The sequence below is a fragment of the Protobothrops mucrosquamatus genome, unplaced genomic scaffold (genome assembly GCF_001527695.2).
Source record: "Protobothrops mucrosquamatus isolate PMUCROS unplaced genomic scaffold, P.Mucros_1.0 scaffold1762, whole genome shotgun sequence".
Classification (NCBI taxonomy): Eukaryota; Metazoa; Chordata; class Lepidosauria; order Squamata; family Viperidae; genus Protobothrops; species Protobothrops mucrosquamatus.
The window spans coordinates 129,343-156,549 of NW_015387902.1; the positions used below are offsets into that span (position 1 = coordinate 129,343).

General features: G+C 38.8%; 1 protein-coding gene across 1 annotated transcript in view; it reads left to right on the forward strand.

The window, feature by feature from the left end:
* Window positions 1-27,207, forward strand: part of COL19A1 (collagen type XIX alpha 1 chain) — a gene marked incomplete at its 5' end in the record, with an annotated part of 154,010 nt that extends 126,803 nt beyond the window's left edge. The window contains 15 exons of the mRNA XM_029285489.1: window positions 835-870; window positions 2,052-2,102; window positions 2,395-2,430; window positions 3,623-3,649; window positions 4,281-4,334; window positions 6,302-6,346; window positions 8,127-8,171; window positions 8,263-8,325; window positions 9,725-9,760; window positions 9,849-9,893; window positions 11,911-12,081; window positions 13,046-13,112; window positions 15,065-15,193; window positions 26,816-26,893; window positions 27,071-27,207. Of these exons, the coding sequence (XP_029141322.1) occupies window positions 835-870; window positions 2,052-2,102; window positions 2,395-2,430; window positions 3,623-3,649; window positions 4,281-4,334; window positions 6,302-6,346; window positions 8,127-8,171; window positions 8,263-8,325; window positions 9,725-9,760; window positions 9,849-9,893; window positions 11,911-12,081; window positions 13,046-13,112; window positions 15,065-15,193; window positions 26,816-26,893; window positions 27,071-27,207 (1,020 nt within the window). The remainder of the gene's footprint in view (window positions 1-834; window positions 871-2,051; window positions 2,103-2,394; window positions 2,431-3,622; window positions 3,650-4,280; window positions 4,335-6,301; window positions 6,347-8,126; window positions 8,172-8,262; window positions 8,326-9,724; window positions 9,761-9,848; window positions 9,894-11,910; window positions 12,082-13,045; window positions 13,113-15,064; window positions 15,194-26,815; window positions 26,894-27,070) is intronic.

A 27,207-nucleotide genomic window follows, 5' to 3' on the forward strand; every position in this document is an offset into this window, starting at 1 on the left:
GTAAACCCCCAAATTGACTTCTTAAAGATGTTTAAATAATTTTTTTGAAGTGTACTAAAAGTAGATGAGTTCATAAAAAACTTGGCTTTGAAGTGTTCTGAGAGCTTCAACATTAACGATCTTCTTGCGACTCTTATAAGCCATCTGGGGTTTAATATTTTTCATTTGAGAAAGAGTGCCTTCTGCCACAACAATTTGTTTGATAGTATAGATTAATTACCATCAAATGCCATTTTTTTAAGATAGAGGAAAGCACTTTCTTTTCATTTTTATATTCTGAATGTATCTATGGCAGAGACAATTTGTCGCAAGGTTTTTACATTGTAGAGACAATTTGTCACAGGGAACTGGTGGCAGTTATTTGAAAAAAAAATTATCTTCAAAAAATATTTCCATTTTTCCCAATTTTATTAACTTTAATAATCTATCTGCCAAATTCTGTGTCCCACTGTGAAGTAGTTGCTGATAGTATTTTACAGCACACACATCAAGAATGTTGATTTGGTCTTCTGAATAGATTAAAAAAACTGCAAGTAAAAGAATAGAATTACATTTTTAAATTGCATGGTGATTGTCCCCATGGTTAGATTAGAATATTTCTTAGTCATTAAGGTGAAGTGCAGAGAACTTTGGGAAATTACCACTGAGATAAAGAGGTAGCATTTAAAAACATTTTTGTGGGAAAGAGCTCTAACAATTCTAAGTATTATTTACTTTGTAGTACAGATTTTAAACGCAAGTATTATCTGTATATATTCTGTAAAATCTTACTGTTCTGTGGAACAGTTCTTTTCAGTGTGTTATTCTTTTTTTCTTTTCTTTTTTTTGGTTTAGGGAAGTGAGGGTTCTCCTGGGAAGCCTGGACCACCTGTAAGTAATTCAGATTCTCTTACAAGCGGCTGAAGTTCTAAAATATTTCATAGTATGATTTTGGTGGAATAGATTCCCAAAATTAGGGCAGTATATCAGCAGGAAAGATCTGTATCAGGGAAGAACTGAATCTCATCCAGGGCTAGAATTAGTTTCCTAACAGCTTCAGTTGGTCAAATATTGTCAGTCCCTTTGTTCCTAGAGAAGTGCCTGATCCCTTTCTGTAAGCTGAAACAATATCTTCCTGGAGAAAGATAGTCCATGGAGTCAAAGCAGGGAAGATCTCCCACCTCATTCTTCATGGAGACCGTTTTTCTATGCAGCAACAAATGGAGAAATATTATTCAGTGATAATAGTCCTTGAAAATGTTTGGATTATATTTTCCAATCTGCTACTGCAGAGAAAAAGGGCTTTGGGTGGGGTGGGGGGTGGGGAGATGCTGCAAGACTTTACTTTCTGCATGGTCAAGTGGAAGGTCATCTAAGTGCAAGCCAGAGTCATTCTGCCTCCTATCATAGTTTATCCTAGTGGTGGCGAACCTATGGCACGCGTGCCAGAGGCGGCACTCAGAGCCCTCTCTATGGGCACATGTGCTGTTGCACCAGCCTCGCCTCAGTCCACGACCCCCTCTTCACCAGCAGCCCCCCTGGAGGAGAGTCACCCCCGAGCGTGGCCCACACGGAGCAGCGCAGCCAAGGACATGGCAGCCAAGCAGTGTAGACAAGTCTCTGCCCTCACGCCCCACCCCGTACAGTTGATGCTGTGGGGCGTGGGCAGAGGGCATGGCCTCCATGGCGCTGCTGGGCTGCCTGGGCGATCTGTGGCGGGCCCTGGAGGCGGTGAGTGGCCCTGCAAGCAGACGGGGTGGAGGTGGGGCAGGGGCGGGGCAGGGGGTGGAGTGGAGCACTCGGTCTCTAAAAGGTTCATCATCACTGGTTTATCCTGTCCTGGAGAAAACAGACAATTCAAGGAAGGTGGCCTAGGAACAGGAGGGACCTTACAGGTTGATCCTGTAGATCCAGAATTTCCCCAAGCCTGTTCTTTGGTTTAGGATTATTTCTGTTTTCACATTGTTGCCTCAGGTAAAGGATATGTAGTGCTGATGTCTTAGAAGGCATCAGGAGTTATTCTGAGTTTTAAGGTTTCTCATTACTATATTCTTTTTATTTTTTTTCTTCAGGGTATGTCATATAGTGAAAGTAATGGCATGAGCAGCTTATATAAACTACAGGTATTGCCTAGCATGAAAAATGTGTGGTTTTTTTTTCTTTGTTGAATGTATGCCTTGTTTTTATTGATTTAAAAACGGCAACTTGGGGACACAATCAGTTTTAATAATTTACATTTAAAAAAAAAACTCAGTGCAAATCTTTTAATAACTATCCACATCTTTTACATCAGAAACATATAGTATTCTATAGCATGAAATAGAAGTCTCTTAATCCGCAAAAGATCAATTTTAAAAAGTAAGACCAATGGCACTAAACTAACTATAATTTAAAGGATTTTTTTTCCCTTTGCAGGGAAGTTCTAGTTATGCTGGTCCCCCTGGGCCCCCTGTAAGTATGGTATTATTATAGTTTGATATTTATTATATACGAATATATATCCAATTTTGCATAATATTCTTCAATACATTAAAATCATGAATTACAAAAGTTGAATTGTAGAAGCTTTAAATGAAAGATGCACATGTAAACATGTTTCTATTTTAAAATAACTTTAAAATAATTTATTGAGCACAATAACATATAAAGAATTGTATTTTAAGCTTTCCCTAAAATTATATTTTAAGAATGATTTCTCATATGTAGCTACAATATATAAAATTATACCTGGAGATGGAGCCTATTCATTGCTAAACAGACTCATTAATAGAAGGAGTAATTCATAGGTATCTTTTCTGGCATTTCTTTGAAAATAAGATTCCTGTCAGATTCTTTCCCTGAATTTTAGATCAATGTGCAAAATGATTACAGAGAATTATATCAGAAGATTGAAATCTTGACTCCATTGGAAGAACCCGTTTGTCCAAATTTCTACGGTGGCTGCTAAAAAGAGCAAATATTGGTTCAAAGTGAAATGAGAATTAAGAGTGGTTCTCTCAAAAATAAAAAACAGATTTCAAGACTTATATTAAACCAATTAACCTCATTCTTTCCATTTAAAATGGGTTTTAAATTTGGTTATTGTTTGTTTCCAAAGAAAACATTTTATTTTATAAAGATGCAAGGATCTATTTTGTTTTATATGGTAGTTACATTAAAGTGTTATTGTTAAAAATAATAGATACATGTACAGGATTTCTTGCCCAACCCTAACCCCGGTGGATGCATGGCTTTTATTCATAAAGGGAAGTCAACATGAATTCATTTATTATTTGTGGATAAATGATAAATTATCTTTGAGGGAGATGGGTGATTAAGAAACATGATAAACAAACAAACAATCTGCTGTAATGGTCTATTTCTTGTAAAGCAATTCACTACAAATATTGAGGAATTAAAGCATCACAGTAAATGGAAATTAAAGGCATTTCCCAGATTATTTTTCAAATACCATTTTTTCTTAGACTCAGAACATTTGTGGAATGATGGTTCCTAAGAAAAGCAAATAATCACATTTCACGGGGTACTTCATTCAATAATGGAAGATTCTTGATTCTAATTAAAGGCCATAAAATCATTGGGTCAGTCTCATTGAGTATCAGTCTCATAAATAAATTATGTACTGTATCCTATTTTCTTACAGGGCCCAAAGGGGGAGACTGGAGCAGTGGTATGTAATGGGTAAAATGAGTCCTCATTTATAAAATGTGCCCTGATGTATTTGGTTATCAGTTTCCATTTTCATTTTCCATTTATCGTCTTCCCTCCCTCTGGATAGTTAGTCTCAGCAGGGGAAAGAAAGCAAATGGCCTGGAATGTCAAGATGGATCTACCCAGGGAGAGTTGTGGAAGCCATTTTGTCCAGTTTCAAAATTAGAAGCCAACATTGACCATTTGGGTTACTTGTGAAGCTAAGAGAGGGTCTGGCCTCATAAAAGGAGCCGCTTTATGCATATATAGTTGAACTATGGAATTAAGTCTTATCAGATGTGATAATGGAAACCAATTTAGTGCTAGGCTCTGATCCTTTTAAAAGAAGCTAGAATGGCCATTAGTCCTTATTTGTGCAAGAGAATGTAATCACAAGTGTTATCCCCCTGTGTAATCTAAATACTGTATAGCCAGACCTAACAATCTTGATTCTGAAAACACTTTTTAGTTTCAAGTCATTAAAATGCTCAGCAGGGCAAAAATGGTCATTTCCAAGTAAGCAGTGTATTTAGCAGCTTATGAAATACATCTGGCTTTATTTACTTAGGGTGTTGAAATCAGAAACAATTGTCTTTTTGTTTCTTTTCAAGGGTGAAGCGGGCCCAATGGGACTACCAGGGTTAGAAGGATTACCAGGAGAAAAGGTAGAGTTTGAATAGCAAAATTACATGTGGAAAATTGATTGCATTTACCTATTGACAATAATAATTCTTTTCCAAACCTCCTTTGCATATTTAAATCATATAGCAAATGTTTCCACAATGATGTAGAATCTGCATTTAAAACAAAAAAAATTAAAATTTACAACAGCAAGAAAACTGAGTATTTTAAGCAAATGGATATTGGCTTAGGTTTATGATAGCACCAAGCACACTGGATGTGGCTGTTTGTGCTGGGGCAATTTCACAGAATAGGTGAAGGTAAAAGAAAAAGTTGCAATGCAATAACAAAAATGTTGGCTGCTGATTCTTGGACAATAACTGCTGTTTCCTTTGGGCAACCTGCTTTGCACCAGGCTGTGACCATGGCCTATGAATCCAAATGGAATGTACTATAAATTCAGATAGAATTTAGAGTGGGGGAAGAAAAGATTATACTTGATTTTACACATAGCATTAAGTCATGGTTTAGTAAACCATGTTTTATTAAAAACATTAACTGGATTTATAAAGCACCAGCCATAAACCTTGCTTTATACACCACCATAGCTAAGGTCATACAGTATAACAGACTAAGACAAAGCATAGGATTGTTTATCCATCTGTTACAGGATGCAGGTTCAACCTGCATAAACCTTGTTTTCCTAATCTTTCCCAATCATCTTTCCACACTGCTATTGAACAACTTGTTAGATTGTTTTCTACTGGCTATTACAGGGGTCCTCAAACTTGGCCACTTTAAGACTTGTGGACTTCAACTCCCAGAATTCCCCAGCCAGCATGACTGGCTAGGGAATTCTGGGAGTTGAAGTCCACAAGTCTTAAAGAGGCCAAGTTTGAGGACCCCTGGGCTATTAAATAGCTTTGATTTAGAATGGCTATATAGGGAATATACATAGGGATATTTGTGCTTCCAGAGCATCCTTTTCAGAAACCAGTATATCAGATTAGGAAAAGCTGATAAGTGCTATAAAGGACATCCCTGTTCACAAAAGTTGTCTTTTTGCCTGCAGCTACAAACCTACAACTATATGAGATGAATGTGAGAAACAAATCAGATAATTGATTTATTAGAGTATTTTATACTCTACACTATATACTTTTTATAGTGCATTTGGCAGAAGTGGCCAGGACAGTAGACATTCTATTACTACTGTAGTGGACTCTTAATAGATATATTCCAGGAATTTGCATTCAACTAACTTCATTTCAGGAGGCTCTTCTATTATGTTCTCTAAACACCAACTTGACAGGAAATTGAGATTGCCTTAATTGTAATAGAAATAAGAAATATAGGAAAAGAGAATGTGCTATCCATGCAGTGAGATTAACAAATGCCAAAAAGGAGATTAGAATTAACTGTATGATAAAACATTTTAACTATTCTCATGTTGTTATTGTTATCACAATCACAGTCATTATCGCTGGCTATAAGCTACCATGTTTTTCCAGTCCCCCAGTGCTGATAGTCCACCACTCAGAAAACTTCATTTCTTTGTTTTCCTGTTGAACATAGCAAAATAATTGTGACATACTGTCGCATGTAAAAAGTTCATTGTCTTGAAGATCTTTTGGATAAATTAAACTGTCATGTCCTGAGTAATGTATTGAATTTGCCTTCTTCTCTAAGCTGTTCTCTAGAATTTGTGCCAGAAACAAGAATTGAGATAAGAATCAATCATACTCAACAGAAGTAACTGGATGTTATGATTGCTTATGATTGTTTCAGGAGACAGAAGCAAAGGAAAAATCCAAGTAGTTGTTGTTCCTTTTGATTTTAATAGGATGAAGGCTGTTTCAAATAGTGCTTCCCAGGTGTAAAAGGTCATACAGTGTGTGAAAAGGATTGTTTCCTCAAATGCTGAGTGAATTCATCAAGCCTTCTTAATAAGCATTGGATTTTCTCAAGAGATATACTTTGGAAATACTGCAATGTAGTATGTCTTTTTTAGGGTGACCAGGGATCTTTGGGTTCTCCAGGAGTTCCAGGAATACCTGTAAGTATGGTCTTAGAAATGATGTTTCCATTTTGTGGAAGTGAATAGTAAGCACAATAGCTGGGATAAGGCTACAGACTGCTAGACACATAATAATGTATACAAACTGTGGGAAATAGTAGCCAAATACTCTGCTGAATATTCAGATTCAAAATTGCCATACTAATCACCAATCTTTTCTTTAAGCTCATTTTTTACTATAAAATACATCCTATGTTACTTGTTTTCTCACTATGAAGCTTCAAAAGAATCTGGAAGTAGGCTATACTCACTATTTGCACTGTTGATAACTAAGCTTAACTTTTTCTTCTTACAAATTATCTCCATTCATATTTAGAAAGTGTTGAGCATTCTTTGGAGGGAATTTTCTGTGATTAGCAAATCAGTATTTTAAAGAGAATTGTTCCTTATTTGTTTTATGCTAAAAATTAAAACAAATAGACAGTGAAAAAACAAGTCTACACCTATATTTAGAATTAACAAATTTGTCCTGGAAGAATTGCATAAATGAACGAACGAACAAACAAACAAATGAATGAATACCTGATCTTCTCTCTTTTTCCTTGTTCTATCTGTAATCCATTTCATAGCACCTTGTCGCCCCCAAAGTAAGGCCTACCCTGAAAATAAGCCCTAGCTTGATTTTGGGGGGTAGGCCTAATGAGCCCTACCCCAAAAATAAGCCCTACTTTTGGGGCAAGGCACAAACCTAAAATCAAGGTAGGGCAGGAGTGGGGGTGTGGAGCTGCCCTACGTGCCCTGCACCCACTTACCTTGCAGCCAGGTCTCTCCTCATTGGCCCACTTCTACTGTGGGCTCTTCTGCAGCCAGGCTTGCATTTTGCAGTCACAGGCCTTTCTGGAAGGCCTCTGTAGCCAAGAACTGAGCTATGGATTGAATCCATAGCTTGGTTCTCGGCTCCAGAGGCCTTCCAGAAAAGCCTGACTGCAAAATTCAGACCAGAATGTAGTTGCAGAATGAAGCTGCTCTTTCGTGCAGAAGAAGTGGATCAGCTCGGCAGTGCTGGAGGTGGGTATAAAAGACATCCCCCGAAAATAAGAGCTGGTGTCTCTTTTGGAGGCAAAAATAATAATAAAATAAACTAAGATCCTGTCTTATTTTCAGGGAAACACGGTATTACTGCAATAGGAACTTTCAGATGGGCTGGACTACAAATCAGCCTCCTGGTTTGTTGAGAGACTGAGTTGATGAGATGTTATCATTGGAAAGAATGATACAAAAGTCTTTACACATTTTCACCCAGCTTGTACACATGTACACCTTCTAGGGACTTGCTGCTACCATTCTCACTTTGATTTAAAGTGGGGGAATAGAAAATAGAAATGTGGAAATTTTGCTGCCAGATTTGTTTTTTTTCTTGGGATATTGGAGTTGAAGGACTAACACAAGCAGCCCCTAAGCCAAGACTCTTCTTTTTATGATATATTTTTATAATTAAAGCTTCACTTAATTTATGCCATCTGAAAAGCTGTTTGTATCCTAAGAGGATTTAACAATCTCAAGATATTTCTAATAATTTTTTTAGAAAAAGATGATTTTCTGTTCAAAAGTAAGTGTCACTGAATTTAGGGTGAATAGCCTAAATTAGTATAGTTAGTATATGTAAGAATGGAACCAAAAGCTTTTATAATTAAGGAAGAATTCATTGCTAAGACAATATAAATGTAATATAGTGTCATCTAATGCACATTAAAACAGCTGTAATTTTAGAGCAGACTAAATAATTTAAAATGTTGTTTTCTATGTCTCATTTTCACAGGGAAAACATGGCGCTCCGGGGCCATCAGGAATCCCTGGAGAACCTGTAAGAGCACTTAGGTTTCAGCACTCCCATAATAGTATTAGTATTCTGATTGCTTTCAATTAATATAAAAGACTCTTTATTTTTCCTTTAGGGTGAAAGAGGCCCTGTTGGAGAGGTTGGCTTTCCAGGGCCAGAAGGGCCACCAGGAATACCAGTGAGTAATTCAAAAGGGATTCTGATATGGCCCAAGAGAGGGATTCGTCTAATGTTTTTTCTTCATCCAACCAATTAAGTAATGGCCAATTATTGGATGGGTATTATTATTATCTGGTCACAACAATGTGAAGTCACAGTTGCCAGCTCTTTAGCTGGTGCTGGCCTTCATACACATCAAGTTCTTCCCAAGAACCTAGGATGTCGTAATGTATCAGCATAATATAGGTGCGGATCCAAACAAGATGGCCTTTTGCAATTGACTGATGGGGATTTTGTTAATGCCCCTTTAGTGCCATCCAAGATTTGTTGGTATGGCATCCAGTGTGCCGATAACCACTGGGACTACTATAGCCAGTTTATACCATAATTTGATTAATTAATTATAATTATTAGGTCCCTGCAAAACTACTCAATTAAAATTATTGTTTCCCCCTCCTTTGCAGGGCCCCAAAATGAAACAGCTAAAATCTGGTGGCAAAGCAGTAGATAAGAATGCTGTGTTTTTCCATTGAGTTTTTCCATTGAGTTTCCATACAATTAGCGAAAAGCAATAAAACTATCTTTACCCTCCCCCTTAGCAATTAAATGTATCTATAAAGGAAACTGACCTTCCAATAATAAAAGTGCATACTCTACCTAGCTATAGAGCAGTGGTGGCGAACCTATGGCATGGGAGCCAGAGGTGGCACTCGGAGCCCTCTCTGTGGGCACTCGGAGCCCTCTCTGTGCCCCAGCCTCGCCTCCCCCATGACCCCCTCCTCTCCAGCAGCCCCCCTGAAGGAGAGTCGCCCCTGAGCGTGGCCCACACGGAGCAGCGCAGCCAAGGACATGGCAGCCAGGCAGCATAGACAAGACTCTGCCCTCACACCCAATCGTGCACAGTTGATGCTGCAGGGCGTGGGCAGAGGGCGTGACCGCCATAGCACTGCTGGGCTGCCTGGGCGATCTGCGGCGGGCCCTGGAGGCGGTGAGTGGCCCTGCAGGCAGGCGGGGCAGGGCAGGGGGGACGGGGCAGGGCAGGGGGTGGAGCAGGGGTGGGGCCAGTTTTTGGGCACTCGGTCTCTAAAAGGTTCTCCATCACTGCTACAGAGTAATGAGTAATTTTATTATATTATTTTAGAAGTTGGGTTTACTGATAATTTGCACACATTAAATGCTACAGCCAGCTAGAACCACTTTGTGGTTATGTAGTTGAAGAATGCCTTGAGTCCTTTGGAACCTGAATGAGTAAGACTTGGGGCAACTGCCAAAAGTCTCTAATCACCTTGTCAGTTGAGATTTTGCATTTATTTTCCTGAGAGCTTTATGCTTGTGTTCTGTTCTGTCATAAGATACAGATAGCAGATAGCAAAAGTCAAACATTTGGTAATATGAAGATCATTATTTTTTTTCCTTAGGGCTTAAGTGGGAAAGATGGATTGCCTGGTCCTCAGGTAAGAAAACTATTTATGTATGCATACTATAATTGCGCTTTTGTCAGCAATAATATATATTTTAGCAATACTTTTACTTTTTTTGTAGGGTTTAATGGGTAAACCTGGTGATAGAGGCCCCAAAGGAGAACGTGTAAGTTACTTTGCCAATCGTCATATTTATCCAGCTTATTATTTGTCATTTACATGCACACTGGTAAGGTACAAATGCATATAAACTGAAGCATTATAACTTGTGATAAATATTAATACAGTGGAAATCAAACAGATTAAAACGGCAGGTTATTTAGAAGTCTTAATGCAGTGGTTCTCAACCTGTGGGTCGGGACCCCATTTGGGGTCGATCGACCATTTCATGGGGGTCGCCAAGCAAGGCTGTCCGCCATTTTTTTTGTCCATTTTTTTTGTACGACATTTTTTCCCCTTTTCCGGCGGGTGCCTTACCTCCCTTGGGCTGGGCCAGCTGGTGGTCGGCCTGCTCTGCCTCTGCCACTTGCCAGCTACGCCTCGGCCGGCGCAGGGGGCGGAACCACGCATGCGCGGCGCTCCCGGGCAGGGAAAGTCCTCGACTTACGACCGGTCGGGTAGTCCTCAACTTACGACCGGCTTAGTCCTTGACTTACGACCGATTTAGTCCTTGACTTACGACCAGTTTAGTCCTCGACTTACAACCGGTTGGGGGTCACGGCATTAAAAAGGTTGAGAACCACTGTCTTAATGAATTTACTCCAAGTTTGTGATCAAAGTGACCTGAACTGGACGCTGTATTCTAAGTGGGGTCTGACTTAGAGTGGGACAATTACTTCCCATGCTTTGAACCATAAACTCCTATTAATGCATCCCCAAATAATATTAGATTTTTAGAAGTTGCAATACAACTGGTGATCTATCCTTTTCACATTACTGTCAAGCCAGATCTTTCCCATCGTATATTTGCTCCCACATTTGTTCCTATTAAGTCTCATCCTGTTCATTTCTGCTTACTGTTTACACACCATTCAAAAGAGGCAATTAAAAAAGCTAGGAAGGAAACAAAAAGACTAGACTGCATTCTCCCCAACAGCCGACACTCAGATAAGGAGGCAGTAATACCAGATGGATTGGGGATTCAGCTCTCAAAATTTGCAGCAAGAATATCCTGGTTTACAGGATATTTTTGAGATTTGTAATTCTAGTATATTTGGAGGACATGAGCTTGGAGAAAGCTGATTTATATAGTTATCCATTGTTTACCAGTTGAAGAAGTGAAGCAAAGAGTAGATTCATATATATATGTCAAATCTAAGTTGTATATGTCACCTTCATAATTAAAGTTTCAGTAATGGATCACTTTATATAATTAATATTATACCGAGGACTTATTTTATTCTGGGTTGTAGACAACACTTTCTTTACAGTCCTTATGATAAAGACATTAGGTGCATTGTTAAGATAAACTTCTTTGAGTAAAAGAGGAAAGCAGGGTTGTTGTTTTTTTGCTGTATCCCCCATCCTATTTTATCCAAAATTCAGAAGATAACTAAGTAAGAAGGATCTGTTTTAAGTATTGCTGTATTAAAAAAAAATCTGTAATTAGAAGAATAGGAATACCTATGGATCTTCCTTTCTTTGCATCATGTACTTCAGCCCTTTACGTTCTTATATTTTCTTTCTTTTGCAGTGCTAAAACCTTACAGCTGATAAGAAAGTAGAACTTTATGGGATTTTCTGATTGTTTTGCTAATGGATTCCAGTTTTCTTAATCTTCCCTGTGTGGTTCTTTCACATGTTATTCTGTAGTGTAAAGAACTATTATTCAGTAGGATTGTAAATTGCTTTGAACTTTAAGGCAAAAAATATGCTTTAAAATATGCAGGGATGCCCACATAGCACCCACTGGTTACTCCAAAAGCAGCTACTTCTTTTCCCCAAAATAGTGTGGCTGACCACTGCAGGTGCTGTGCAATCCTAAGCAAAACAATGTGTTTAAAAACAGGCAGGAAGGTGTGAGCTCTAAGGCATGTTTTTGGCTGGAAATACAAAGGATTGTGCCACTCTGATTGTCTTTAATGTTTTCATTTTCAAGAGATTTAAGATAATGAAAGCTCAAGCAAAGCATTTGATACAGCATTCTTTTGTTTGTTTGTTTGTTTGTTTGTTTGTTTCAATAGGGTGATCAAGGTATACCTGGAGACAGGGGCCCACAAGGTGAAAGAGGAAAGCCAGGCTTACCAGGAGACCAAGGGCCCCTAGGACCTACTGGATCTGCAGGGCAAAAAGGCAATCTAGGACCTCCAGGAGCAAAGGGCTCTCCAGGTGTCCCAGGAACTCCAGGAATACCAGTAGGTTGAAGGGCAGAAAGCAGACAACTTCCATGGGCTACGTCAGTGATGGCGAACCTTTTAGAGACCGAGTGCCCCAAAACTGGCCCTGCCCCCACTCCACCCCCTGCCCTGCCCCTGCCTGCAGGGCCACTCACCGTCTCCAGGGCCCGCCGCAGATCACCCAGGCAGCCCAGCAGCGCTATGGCAGCCACGCCCTCTGCATCAACTGCATAATGGGGTGTGAGGGCAGAGCCTTGTCTATGCTGCCTGGCTGCCATGTCCTTGGCTGCGCTGCTCTGGGTGGGCCACGCTCAGGGGTGACTTTCCTTCAGGGGGGCTGCTGGAGAGGAGGGGGTCACGGGGGGAGGCAAGGCTGGGGCAACGGCACATGTGCCCACAGAGAGGGCTCCGAGTGCCACCTCTGGCACCCGTGCCATAGGTTCGCCACCATTGGACTATGTGCTGCACCTAACATTTTTGGAGAGGGTAAAGCTGTAGTGGGCAAAATGGCATTATTTAATGGGAAAGACATGTCATGAGCAAAGATAATGAAATGAGTTTCTATTCTAAGCCTATTTTAAAGATTAAACAACAGCTTTTATGTGTTTTCTACATCAGAAGGGTAGTAAATCCAATTTTTATATTCGGAAATTGCAGTTGGAAGGACTTCTGGGCCTTCGGGTCTGCATGCATGCTATTGATTGGAGTTGGCCATCTTTTTTCTTGAAAATTCAAAATAAAACTCCGTAAGAATAATTGAGAAACAAGTCTTTCTAAGCATTAGTATTGCTTCTATGGTGGCAGTGGTAGTTATGGTTATGGTGATGGTGATACTAGCAGATTTTCATTACATGAATCCTATTTATAACTTTTATTGTTGTGGAGCTCTTAATAGAAACATGAAGACAAGTTTATTTGTTTTGATGATTTTTGTGGCCCAAGACATCTATGCTTAATCTCTTTTATTTTTTTATTTCTTCAGGCTGATTCAATTTCATTTGAGGAAATGAAAAAATATGTCAGACAGGAGGTTCTTAGAGTTTTTGAAGGTAAGGAAATAGCGCATGAGAAAATATAATACATATTTCACATCTCTGTTTTAAATACTCGCTTCCAATTGTGAATTATAGATCTATTGGATATGTAACATTTGGAACAGTTTCACTGAGCTTCAGTTATTTATACAAATACATTTAAAATGCTTAAGGCAGGCAGGTTCCTTCCAAGTCACATATTGCAATCACAAATAATGGTTTGACATTCAAAATACCTTTAACTAACAATCTGCTTGTTGAATGTGTACTGAAATCACAAAGGATACTAACTTGTTAGAGAGAAGACCTGTTAGAGGGCAGATAGCAATGAAACCTACAGCACCTTTATATATCCATCCTACATCCTCCAAAATATGATGAATTGTATCTAGGGAGATGAAACTCAAATACTTTGGCCACCTAATGAGAAGGAAGGACTCACTGGAGAAAGATTGAGGGCAATAGAAGAAGGGGGCGACAGAGAATGAGGTGGCTGGATGGAGTCACTGAAGCAGTAGGTGTGAACTTAAATGGAGAAGTTAATTGAACTTTTTTTTTCTTGCAGTGCTGGACAAACAGTAAAAAAGGAGATCTTTAAATTCTTGGGGGTCTGTTTTAATCTTGGTTTGCGAAATATTGTGCAACTCTGATCAGTTAGTATATTCTTGATATGCAAAACTCTAAAGGTCAAATGAAGCAGTAAAATCAAATAAAAGAAGATCCACATGACTTTCCTCTCTTTCCTCTTCCAAAGTGAAATTATGCAAACCAGAGGCAGTTTGAACTGCATAGAGATAGAGGTGATATTCAGTGTCAGTTTCTGAGCTACACAAACACTGTAATAAGATGGAGGGAAAATAGCATATATTGTCAGCTTCCTCATCAAGTCTTTGATACTGGTCTGCTCTTCAGTCAATATCAATAGCTAGGGACTAACTAACTTGTGCGACCGGTAACTTTTCTCAGAATGAAAAAAATGAAACAAAAAAAAAATCCTACTCTTAGGCACTCACACTCACTAAATAATTCTTTGAATTAAATAATATCCAAAGAGATGTGACAGTTTTCTAAAAAGAGTTCATGCTATTTAACAGACATATCTTCCATGGAACATTTTGTATCAAATGTTATGATTACTATGGTGTCATAAAAATGGAATCATGTCTATTGAACATACGATTCTGACATACCAAAGATCTCCAAAGGTAACAGAGCCCAGTTTTTTCCATCTATACCTGACACAAGAATAGGTTTCAGTTTAGGATAGGCCAGGGGTAGGCAACCTTGGCTCTTTTATGACTCGTGAACTTCAACTCCCAGAATTCCTGAGCCAGGAATTCTGGGAGTTGAAGTCCACGAGTCATAAAAGAGCCAAGGTTGCCTACCCCTGCTAATTGCAGAGAGAGAGAGAGAGAGAGAGAGACCGTGTGCACCTCTCATATCACAGCCAAGTTCTCCCATTATTTTGTTAAAGCACAAAAGCTTGGAGATCAAATGAGTGATGAGGCAGAAAGGGAAAGCTGAATGGGGATATGGGAGAAGTGCACAAGACTCCCTTGGAATTACATAGTTTTATCTATTTCCTTTAATGCTTCTAGAATGTAGTTTCAGACCAAGGACCCTCCCTCATTACCCAGCAACAGCCCACTTAAAAGGCTAAAAATTATCAATAACAAAGCTTCTCTCCTTGGCCCTTTACCCATGACAATTAAACACATTAAAAAGGTAACATATTGCCAAGCTCAAATGTACAGCTTGGGAAAAATCAGAAAACAGGTCAGGAAGAAAGGGTTAAGTGAAAAGAAGAGAAATGATCAAGTTAGATGACCACTCACTGTATAATTTGAAAAAAATATAAACCGTAATACTGCAGTTATAACATATAGTACAGTAGATATATTTTTCCAAGTGTTGAAAAGACATTTAATGCTATTTTATTATTCTTGTTGCTTTTTTAATAAATGAAGAGAGGATGACTCAGTTTGTGTCTCAGCTGAAGTTGCCCGCTGCTATGCTAGCTTCCCAAACTCATGGGAAGCCAGGTCTTCCAGGAAAAGATGGATTACCTGGGCCACCTGGGGAACCTGGACCACCAGGTAGGGCTTCCAAACGCATTCCTATATGCATATTTTATTTTTAAAGCGTTCAAACATCTTCAGAGTTGGGTAAAACTATACAGGTACTAGCTTTCTAACGATTAACTTTTAAATCGATACTAGCATTTTCTAGACTAGACCAATCTATTAACATTTGTTTAGGAGTCTGCTTTGTTGTACATTAAAAACTTCTAATTAGTGCATAATCTTAATAACTGATCACATCAGGATACTGATATACTCTTTTTATTAATCTACAATTATTTTAACTGAAAAATTAGTACCAGAAGGTAGGAGAGTTCTAACAACGAGAGGATTATCCCATAATCAGCTATTTGAGTTTCTGATCTTAGGGATCCAGTGTGTTATAAAATATATACAAATTAAAGTGTAGTGAAAATGATGAACTGTAAACGTTACAGTTTATTACTTTTCCAGTAAATTTAACTACGTACATATATTCTTGTAATTAGGTTTGTGCAATATCTAAAGAAAACTTAGCCAGAAATTCTGTAAAGTGGCATATTGATTAACTGGGGGGAAAGGAATGTTTATAGTTATTCAGTATTATGTTTCATTATTCTCAGTGAATCAGTGAAAACAGACTATGCTGCCATTTTAGATGCACAAACAAAATATTTAAAGCTCACACTGTAAAAATACGATTGGGGTAGTAGATATAAAGCCTATGAATATAGGTAGTTTTTCATTATTATTTTTTGTTAGTTTGGTCTGCTCTGGAGTCAGAGCAAGTCAGACTGGAATGAAGAACATGAAAGCAGAGCCGAAGAAGGGCGGAACACAAAGCTGTAAGGAGAAGAATAATGGCTTAGAGACTGAGAAAGAGCTCAGAATGAGAAGAACCAGAATGAAAAGATCAAGGATTGTTACAGGAGGACTAGAGGTTTTTCAGAATATGGCTTGCTCCTCAATGAAATATGCAAATTCTTGTAAATAATCGACTCAACTATCTCTGCTCCTAGATTGTTTAACCAGGATGCACAGAGTGAATAGCTAAAGATATTTGTAAAAAACCAAAAACAAGCAAGCCAAGATATAATGTGAATGATTTCCCGCTGGCATGTGAAGGACTAGAAACAATGCTTCTAGTGACAGAAATAATAAAAGCTGCTTTTAGTGTTACAGTTGTAAAGAGATTATTGCAGAATGTCGCTGAGTGTAGCATATTATCCCATGTACCAACTCTAAATCAGCTTTAAAACGTGGAACAAAATGTGTGCTTTGAATTATATCCGGGTGCCCCCACACAGTAAACATTTCAGTAATTCAGAGCTAATGCTGCAGTTGAAAATTCAATCAAGTCAGGTTCATTAACTTCCAGAAAGATCTGGCTTGTAAGATCTGCATCTACCATCAGTGTTCCTTTCTTTAAATGCACAATACTGCATTCACTCTTCTACAAGGGCTAAATGGCATATTGAGAATGTTGTGCATTTCTTATGGGCACTATTCCAAAATGGCTGCTGAGGGACGTTCCCATTCTCCAAATGGTAGTCGCAGGGCACACAACCTCTTTCAAAGCACCAATTTACCAGACTATTACTCGCCAACCCCTCTATCCAGTGGTGGGATTCATATATGTGAACAATTGGTTCTCTGTGTGGATGCCGCTTCTGGCAGTCTGTTCTGGGCCTGGGCAACAAAAAATTAGCTCCCGGTTCTGCCGAACTGGTACGAACTGGCTGAATCCCACCACTGCCTCTATCCCTCCTCCACTACCTCAGGAGATGTTCTGTAGCTTCCAATTAATTTTTCTCCACTCACCTCTCCCATTTTGGGTACTCAAGGTTACAATTGTAGGACTGTCCAATCTGAGCTGCCAAATTCCAGATGGCTACAAAGAGTTTGATACATCCGCCCGTAGCTCACAACACGGGAAATGAGGTTGTCATTATTTTACATTCTCCACAGAATATTGGAAGTGACCGGAAGCCAGTAAATTAAAATTCTGGCCAATCAGAAGTTTGCAATAGCACTAGGCTGCTTGACTGGCAATATTGAATTTGCTTCAACTCTTTTCACAAGACTGAATGAGTGAAATAGTATTTTCCAATTGCTTCTCAACAGAATATGGAAGATCCTTTGCACATTTATTGCCTATACAGGTAGTCTGCAACTTTATAACCACGACTGAGACCCGAATTTCCATTGATAAGCAAGGTGGCTATTAAGGGAATAGATTTTATGACCTTTTTTTCATGGTTGTTAAGCGAGTCACTGAAGTTGGTTAAGTGGATCATTGTTGTTATAAGAATCCAGCTTCTCCCATTGACTTTGCTTGTCAGAAGCTGGCTGGGAAGCTGGCAAATGGTGATCACATGACCCAGGACACTGCAATCTTTGTAAATACATGCTGGTTGCCAAGCATCCAAATTCTGATCACGTGACCATGAGAATCCTGTATGAGAATCAGTCATAACTCACTTTTTTCAATGCCGCTGTAACTTTGAACACTCCCTAACCGAATAGTTAAATGTCTATGGAGATTCTCGGTCATTCAGATCATGGTTGTCCCAAAGGTGCTTTTTTTCAAAAGGCAACTGGACTTTGTTTTTCCTTGAAGACGTTTCTCTTCTAACTGAATTGAAGTTAGAACTGAAGAAGCTTCCTGGATGAGAAGCGAAACATCTTCAAGGAAAAACAGAGTCCAGTTGCCTTTTGAAAAAAGCAGCTTTGGGATAAACAAATGGTTGTACGTCGAGGATTATCTGTACAGTAATGGCCAAAATGGTGGAAACCTTTTGGGAAAAGTGTATTATTGAAATTTGATGGCTAATAACACCACTTTGTTTGGAGTAATATCATAAAATTATATATCAATGGAAAGATAATTTAATCAAAAATGTAATGCAACATAGTTTGTTCAATTATTTATACTGTATTCTACGAAAATGTATAGCCAAATAACCAGAAAAAGGAAGCACAACTTGCTTAGGTTGATATCAGGTAGCTTGCCTTCCTCTGATTGTAGCCAATGAGCATGAGTGTTTAGAGAGCCAATCAGGTGTCATCTTGTTTTGGCAATGAGCCAGTCAGATGATAGTAGGATTCAGTTATTGATGTCATGTATTGAAGCTGTCAGTGTGTTATGTGATCACTATCAAGTTGGTTGGGGGTTTTTTGTGTTCTTTCATGTAGTGAGCTTGTAAAACATAATAAAATTAAAGTATTAAAATTAATTATTTTTTATTATTAATTTTTAATTAATAATTAAATTAAAGTGCAAAGAGTTGACTGATTGCCCAGAAAGTGATGTAAAATAGTATTATTAAGTGAACAAGGCTACAGTTATAAAGAAATTAGAAGAAAAACTGGTGGAAACTTAACCAAAGGTGGCATTTCTACTGTACACTTTTCCCAAAAGGTTTCCACAATTTTGGCCACTACTGTATAAGGAAAAGAAGGGGAGAGAAATCCTTAGTCTACTAAGTACTGCTTGCAGCTCAGCTCCCTACATGACTTTTTGGTTTGTTACTTTATTCAGCTTCAGCTAGAGTACAATGGAGAGTTGGAGGAAAATCCCAGGAAGAAGCTAGAGAAGATAGAAAGAATCCTGCAGTCATCCTTCCTGTTCCTGAAACAGGGCCATGATCAATGGATGCTTTTCCCACCAGTTAGTGATGTGTTTAAGATGGAGGGCAGGAAAGCCAAGGAAGGGACCAGCTGGTTACCTCACACAACCAAAACAGCACCATTTGGTGGTGACTCAGAATATGCAAAATAGAGGCAGGGAATGGATCTGCAGATGGGGCAAATTGCGCATTAAAATGATTTTGCTTCTGTCTGAGGGATGGGAGATGAGCAGTATCGCTCAATTGTACAAGAAGGCCTTAAGCCTCATTTGGTTTTAAGGTTAAAATTAGGTAATAAAACAGTTTTGGTCACTAATTTGCTGATCAGTAGGATGTTTCAGGGCATCTCTTAATAAGAGTCTTTTAGGTACGACAAGAGCTATAGAAATGTGATGAATGAACGAATGAACGAACGAACGAACGAACGAACTAATTAATTAATTAATTAATTAATTAATTAATTAATTCCCTCATGTAATGAGAATAATAGAGATTAAATCACTTGGGATTATAGTTGTATTGCTTATTTTCAGTTATACCATTTGAGCAATGGAGTCGGTATGGAAGGTGAGGCTAGAAAGAATTGGGAAATGTTAATTTCCCAATTGTAGTATGCCCAAAGTCTCCTTGCTTACTAGCTTCAGTATTCAAGCAGGATATCCCCACCCCACAACACACAGAGACAAGAAAATAGTAGCCACCAATCACTAACATGCATTAAATGAAGAACTTCAGTTATTAAGTGAGACATTGAATTAAAAAACGTTTTGCAAAGCTAAATAATAGTCTAGTTATTATGAGTACATCTTAAAGCTGAAATTCCTATATGGTTTGGAAAAAGAAATGAGAACCATGTGGCAGTCTGTAATTGCATTGACTCTGTTTTTTATATAAATCTGAGGAAGTAGAGAAAATATAGAGAATTTTCCTCACAACTAAAAGTGGTCTTTGCTTAACAATCACTCATTCAGTGACCATTCAAACTTGCAACGGCGCTGAGCGAGTGGTACTTACACTCTATCCATCAAAGCATCCCGCAGCCAGCCATTTGCAGGCTTCTTTGCTGGCTTCTGACAAGCAAAGTCAACGGAGAAGCGACAGGAGGTCACAAATGGTGATCAGATCCTCACTTAACAACTCACGGTAATTTGCTGAACGATGTCAACCAAGAATACCAGAATTGCCCATTGCTAAGCAGCAGCATCATATATGACATTACATTTTACTGCTGTATATATCATTTAGCGATGGAAATTCCACCACCAATTGCATTTGTTCACAGAGGACCCCCCATAGACACTTTGTCTATGCTTTTGTTGAAATGAATATAATGTGTAAAATTACTGCAAAGGTTTTTTTTTCAACGCAGCTGATAACTGAATGGATTTCTAAAAAAATGGGTCACAGTGGCTCATTTTCTTTAACGACCTTGTTCTCAGCTAGCTCCATACCCTGACATGATGTATAATCTTCCTCAAAGATCTCCACGTTTATAAGATACAAATATATCCTAAAGAACAAATTCTTCAAAAGATATTCTGAACCCCGAATACCAAATATGACATTTTCTCAATAGAAAGTACCTTGATGTAAAGGCATCTTATCTGGCTATTAAGTTAAGTGGAAGGCAGAGCAATGAACATCATTTTCTGGATTATTTATCACTGAACAGACTGTATTTCTACAGTCCATTGCTCTGCCTTCTCCTTATCTCTGTTGTCCTGTCAGCAGACTGGAGGGCAAGAGGAATATTTTCTCAAGTGTGGAGAACTATAATGTACTATATATGCATCCTATTCAATAAAAATATACACAAAAATGTTACGTATGCCAACTTTTGTATTTAGAAGGAAATATACCAACTTTTGTATTTAGAAGGAAAAGAAATGCATACATCAAAGAGAGAAGAGTCTTTTTAATGGCCATGAATTCCTACACCTAGCATTAGAAGGTCTTCTAGACATTTCTAGCAATTTTAATTTTTTTGTCTAGTTAAGACAGGGGTGTCAAACTCAATTTCATTGAGGGCCGCATCAGCATTGCAGTTGCCCTCGGGGGGGCGGGGGTGTGTGGCCAGGGTGAGTGCAGTCTACTAGGTGGGCATGGACAGAGTGGTGCCTGGGCAGGAGTGGGACAGATCTGAGGGTCTCTGGCAGAAGGGGGTAGGACCAGGGCATGTGCCAAGGCATGGTCCACTGGAGGAGCCTCACTGTTCCTCTCAGGCCATGCGGGGGGACTGGATGGTGGCGTGGGCTGCCCGGAGCCCTGGGCAGCAGAGGTCAGATGCCCAGCCTGACCCTCGGGCACCTGCGGCACCAAGCCGTTTCCAGATGGCCTTGTGGAGCTAAGACTGAATATGTTTCAGTATAGATGGCCACCACAAAATTGTACATTGGCTCCCAGCCGGCCTGGGCCAGGGCCAAGGCAGCGGGGGCCGTTCCCTCACTGTTTCCAGGATGGCTTCGCTGGCCACATGAAACCACTTCGCAGGCCGCATCCGGCCCCCGGGCCGTGTGTTTGACGTGTCTGAGTTAAGAGGTTTACAGTAGTGGCCAGAATTGTCTATGGAGATTCTCGGTCATCCAAGGTCATGGTTGTCCCAAAGGTGCTTTTTTCAAAAGGCAACTGGACTGTTTTTCCTTGAAGATGTTTCTCTTCTAACTGAATTGAAGTTTGAACTGAAGAAGCTTCCTGGATGAGAAGTGAAACATCTTCAAGGAAAAACAGAGTCCAGTTGCCTTTTGAAAAAAGCAGCTTTGGGATAAACAAATGGCTGTACGTCGAGGACTATCTGTACAGCAGTGGCCAAAATTGTGGAAAACTTTTGGGAAAAGTGTATTTTTGAGATTCAATGGCTAATAACACCACTTTTGGGGGGAGTAGGACCATAAAATTATATATCAATTTAATCAATGTAATGCAACATAGTTTATTCAATTATCTGTACTGTATTCTATAAAAAGTTATAGCCAAATAACCAGAAAAAAGGAAGCACAACTTGCTTAGGTTGATATCAGGTAGCTTGCCTTCCTCTGATTGTAGCCAATGAGCATGAGTGTTTAGAGAGCCAATCAGGTGTCATCTTGTTTTGGCAATGAGCCAATCAGATCACAGTAGGATTCAGTTATTGATGTCATGTATTGAAGCTGAGAGGAGGACATTTGTCAGTGTGTTATGTGATCGCTATCAAATTGGTTGAGTTTTTTTTTCTTTCATTTAGTGAGCTTGTAAAATGTAATAAAATTAAAGTAATGGTACAAAGAGTTGACTGGTTGCCCAGAAAGCGATATAAAATACTATTATTAAGTGAACAAGACTACAGTTATAAAGAAATTAGAAGAAAAATTGGCAGAAACTTAACCAAAGGTGGCATTTCTACTCTACACTTTTTTCAAAAGATTTCCACAATTTTGGCCAGTACTGTATAATACAGTGCCCATGAGAACCCTAAGCCCTGCAGCCCTCCTAGATGGTACTAACTCATCCCCAAATTTAAATGAAAAATAGTATTCTAATGTCCAGAATCTTACAAGATAGCTAAAGCTTGGAAAATCTTTTATCTACAACATCACTCAAAGTTGCTGACCACCTGTAAGTGAATAGGGAACCCTGCACTTTTTAAAGTCTTCTAAATGGGAAACCTTGATTCTGATCTTAGAAAGAAACAGTACTTTTGTTATCAGTAGATCTAAAGATTTAGATCTTTAGCCTAAAATTCATTGATAATTGGAGAATGATACAATGTCTTAATGCCAGCGTCCCTGTTTTTCAAGCATTATTGCCTCTGTTTGTCTCTGCTTGGGCATCTACTCATCCAAAGAAGTACTGCTTATCTAAACAGGTTTTGCATTCTCCTCTAAACTTCCCAAATGCTGTCAGGGATAACAATGTGGTTGATTTCTGCAGAATTACAATACAGTATCCTTACAATAAATCATAATTAACAAGTCAGAATATATGCTGAAATAATTTATGTTTCATCATCGATTAATTGTGAGACGTTTAGAGTTGCACCTTGCTTCACTTGAATTTAAAAACCTTATATTAACACCATAATTTTCACAATAAATTTAAAATGTCACTCAGGTAGACTGTGAAGTTAAACTCTGGAAGTTTAATAATTACTAAAATATACCTCATATTTAAAACTGCTGTGTTAATGACAGATACCTGTTTTGGATTGCTCTTGAATGGTGTTCTCTTACAATATTTAAGTGTTTTTCTTACTGTTTTGACTCTGTAAAATAAAGCCAAAATTTACAAATCGTTGATGAAATGTTTCATAAATGTTTTGTAATTGCTCAACAATGTAAAAATATTTTATGTAATTTGGATGTGACTGATCATTGTTTTTTTTTAGAGTTGATAGCCATAAAATGTGAATTGACTCTTATATTCATGTCAGCAAATGTTTGGGGTTGCCTTATTCCTTGTTTACCTATGGTTCCAAATTATTGTTTTATTTCCTTATCCATGACACATATAGGCATCCAAGTGATGGATACTTAAGAGGATATTTAAGGGCAAAAGCCTTTTTTTAATGTGTAACACCAGGTGTGTCCATGGGCAGGAGAGGGGTCAAATAATCAAGATGGCAGATGTGGCTGCACTATCAAAACCTCACCTTTTTAAGCGAAGCAGAATTTCAATCACAAGGCCATAGCCACCATCTAGACTTTTTTCATCCTTCCTGCAGCTCAGTAGGGTTAGTCTAGAGCAATGATTTTTATTGTAAAATAAAGCAAGGCAATATAACAAACAACAAGCGTAACAGATGCCTTTGCTAGAAAGTGTAGTGATTAAAATAAATTGCATACCATTCTGACTAATGTGTTTATTAAATTAATCATGGTAATTGGAGGACATTATGAGTTCTATTCAATAGGCCATAGTTTCCCAGATAATATATGAAGATAATGATCCTTATTCCTTTTTAATTTATGAAGATATCACATTTCACTGTCAGTTTGTTTTTTAATATATGTCATTTTCTGAGCAGGGTGCATGCTTCCTGACATGTTTGTTTTGTTGAGTTAACAGCAACTGAAATCTCATTTAACCATAATTGTCTTATTCTAATTTCCTTCATCTGATAACACTAGAAAATTAATCTCATGCTAGCACTGGCATGCATGCAAGCATCTCGAGTGTTCACTTTGCTGAGATAAATCTCAGCTCTGGGCTTCCTCCCCTTTGATACAATTCTTCATTTTCTTGCTGATAGCCAACAGGCTGGATTCACCTATCACCTCTAAGCCATGATATGGCTTCTTTAGTTTTGGTTTAGCAAAACATTTGTAAATCATGATTTATGTCTCTGCATGATTATGGTTCAATCATATGTTCTTTACTCAATCAACTGACAAAGCAAACCATGGCTGTTCTGCAGGATAGTAGATGGGTCAGCTGGCTTCTATTGGTCAGTATCCAGCATGCTACTCTACCTATATGGATGCTGCTTCCAAATTAGAGTCAAACTGTGTTTTCTGAATGTATTGCTAAAGACATTTGTTTTCCTTATTCAGAAGCAAGCAGAGCATATGTTGGAAAGAGGCATACGTCTTTGTCTCTTTTCAAATTGTGGTCATGAGGAGCATCACTTTGAACAACAGTGGAGAACAAAGAGTTAAATCACTCCTAAATTAGGCCCTTTAGTGCCCCTTATACTTACTTTTCATTAAGAAGGAAAATAAATATATATATGCTTTATATTCAAAGTAACTTTCAATTTGAACCTCTTTTTCAGTGTGAGAAACAGAATTAGAAACCAGAAGTAGTAAAAACAGATCTCAACACTTTCAGATCCACGATTTACTTTAGTTCAGACATGTCAAACACATGCGGCCCGCGATGCGGCCCGCGAAGTGGTTTCATGTGGCCCACAAAGCCATCCTGGAAACAGTGAAGGAACGGCTCCCGCTGCCTTGGCCCTGGCCCAGGCCGGCCGGGAGCCAATGTACAATTTTGTGGTGGCCATCTATGCTGAAATGCATTCAGTCTTAGCTCCACAAGGCCGTCTGGAAACAGCGAGGAACCAGCTCCTGCCGTGTTGGCCCCGCCCCCTGGGTGCATGCTGGGGAGGTGTCACCCTTTGTGAGGAATGAAGAAATGCACCATCGCCTGGAAGTGGCCAGCAAATGGCCCTCGCCTACTTCACATATCCAGCATGATGGGCTCTGCCCTGGTCCCACCCCTTTCTGCCAGAGACCCTCAGATCTGTCCCACTCCTGCCCAGGCCCCCACAGGCACCCTTGATGCGAATGAGCTGGCCACGCCCACCCAGTAGGCCACACCCATTCCATCCATGCCCACCCAGTAGGCTGCACCCACCCTGGCCACACCCACCCGGCCCTCCCTCAATGATGCGGCCCTCAATGAAATTGTGTTTGACACCCCTGCTTTAGTTCAAATATGCACTTCTGGCCCATTTTATCATTTCTTTCAATATATTTCCTCTTCAATATTGTTGTGACAATCCCTCTAAAATTGTGCGACTCAACTATGTGAACTGACACTGCATTTGGAAATAAGCAATTCAGAACTGGTTTCTCTCAGCTATCTGCTATATCTATCTTCATCCTTTGTCCTTTAATTCCCTTAATGTCCCTTAAATCTTTTGTCCATCAAGAGGATGCTTTTGACGCCTGACAGTTTTTCAGAACCATTGATTAGCCTTCCCATTTCCTTGCAGTAGAAGATGGAATTTGTTTCAAAATCCTGCTTTTTCACAAAACCACTTTGTATCTCAAAGAAATTATGGCTCTTACAAATATCTGATTAGAGCTTCATAACATGGATGAATATAAAGACGCACAATTGTCTATAAGCTTTCCCTTGATTTCACTGAAGACATCTGAAACTTTTTTTTTCAGAACTGCTTATACATCTTCATAAGGTGAAATCTATTCATATAATTAACTTCAAAACTGGAGTTCAGTCTTAGGGAACAACCAGGAGGGCCTTTTTATCTTCCTCAGAAACAATTATTTTTAAGGCCACAGATCCACTCAGGCCTACTAGATGTTTATGAATTTCTTCCATGTCTATCAAAAAAATGGAATTCTAATATTCCCAAGAAAAAAAGAAGCAGCTCCCCACCTGTTTTTATTTTTAATAATTTTCACATGTATCACTATTTCCCATACAGTCCACTGATCATATAGAGCAGCCTTTTCCTATTTAGCATAGTCCAGATGTGCTGGGATTGTCACTCCCAGAATTTCCAGCCAGTATGGACATAAAATACCTCAGGAAGGTGCCAGATCAGGGAAATTGAATTATAGTCTCTATACTAGTGCAAACTTAAATTCAGATCCCCCTGCTCATGCTGTGGTTAGGTTCTTATATTGTGCTAAATTATCATGTTTTTATAGTTTATTGTGAACTTAGTGCGGTATGTGAACCAAGTCAAAACAATATCCGAATAACCTTGAATTTTTCAGCAACCTTCACATATAAAGCATGTAATGGCTAAATCATTCTGTAATTATCCATTCCTTGATAAACTAAGCACAGATACTTGTGCCTAAATTTCCTGTGTTTAAACAATAGCTATAATTTATCCTATACTTGTTTTGGCAGCTTATTGCTGTTGAAATCTCAGGTTGCAAGTCACATCGCAATATGCCCTGTGCTCAGCATTTTTAATGATATTCTAAACTTACCACAAAGTTGTTCAATTCCCTGCCAATTCCCCATTAAACTTATTTTCAAATACTAACAAAAAGAATCCATTGTTTTACCTTTCACTGCACCTTCCTGTCTTCAAATCCACTTTCATCCCAATTAGGCAGAATTAATGCCACTAAATTGTTAAATATACCTAGCCAGCACCTTTTATGTCCACATCTGCTCCTCTCCATTGGGAATTTTCTGTGGTATGGGAAGTATATAGAATATTGCTTAAATTCCCTGCATCGGAAAATAAGTTAAAATGATCTTTGCCATTACTCTGAGGAAAGAGTCTAACAAAACTTTTAACAGTGTCATTTCAGGACACTCTTATTCCATTTGTATTTATCTTCTCTAGGCTACAGAGGACAAAAAGGTGAAAGAGGTGAGCCTGGAATTGGCTTGCCAGGTGATCCTGGCCCACCTGGTCCTACAGGTAAAAAACAACTCTTCCTATTCTTGACAATACAACAGTTACATATTAAAAAAAAACTAAATTGAGTTGCCCTGTAATGCATAACCTCTGAAATAAAATTCAATACCCACTGTTGGATGGCTGACTAAAATTAACAAAGCTAATTGCAGTTTCTTGTTTGTTTGTTTATTTGTTTAGTTACTGGTATGCAAGGCCCACCCGGAGCTCCAGGAGAACCAGGTGTGCAGGGACTACCGGGCCGTGTAGGAAGATGCAATCCAGAAGATTGCTATTACCAAGTTTCTCAAAGTCAGTCCCAAAGAACTGGGAAATGA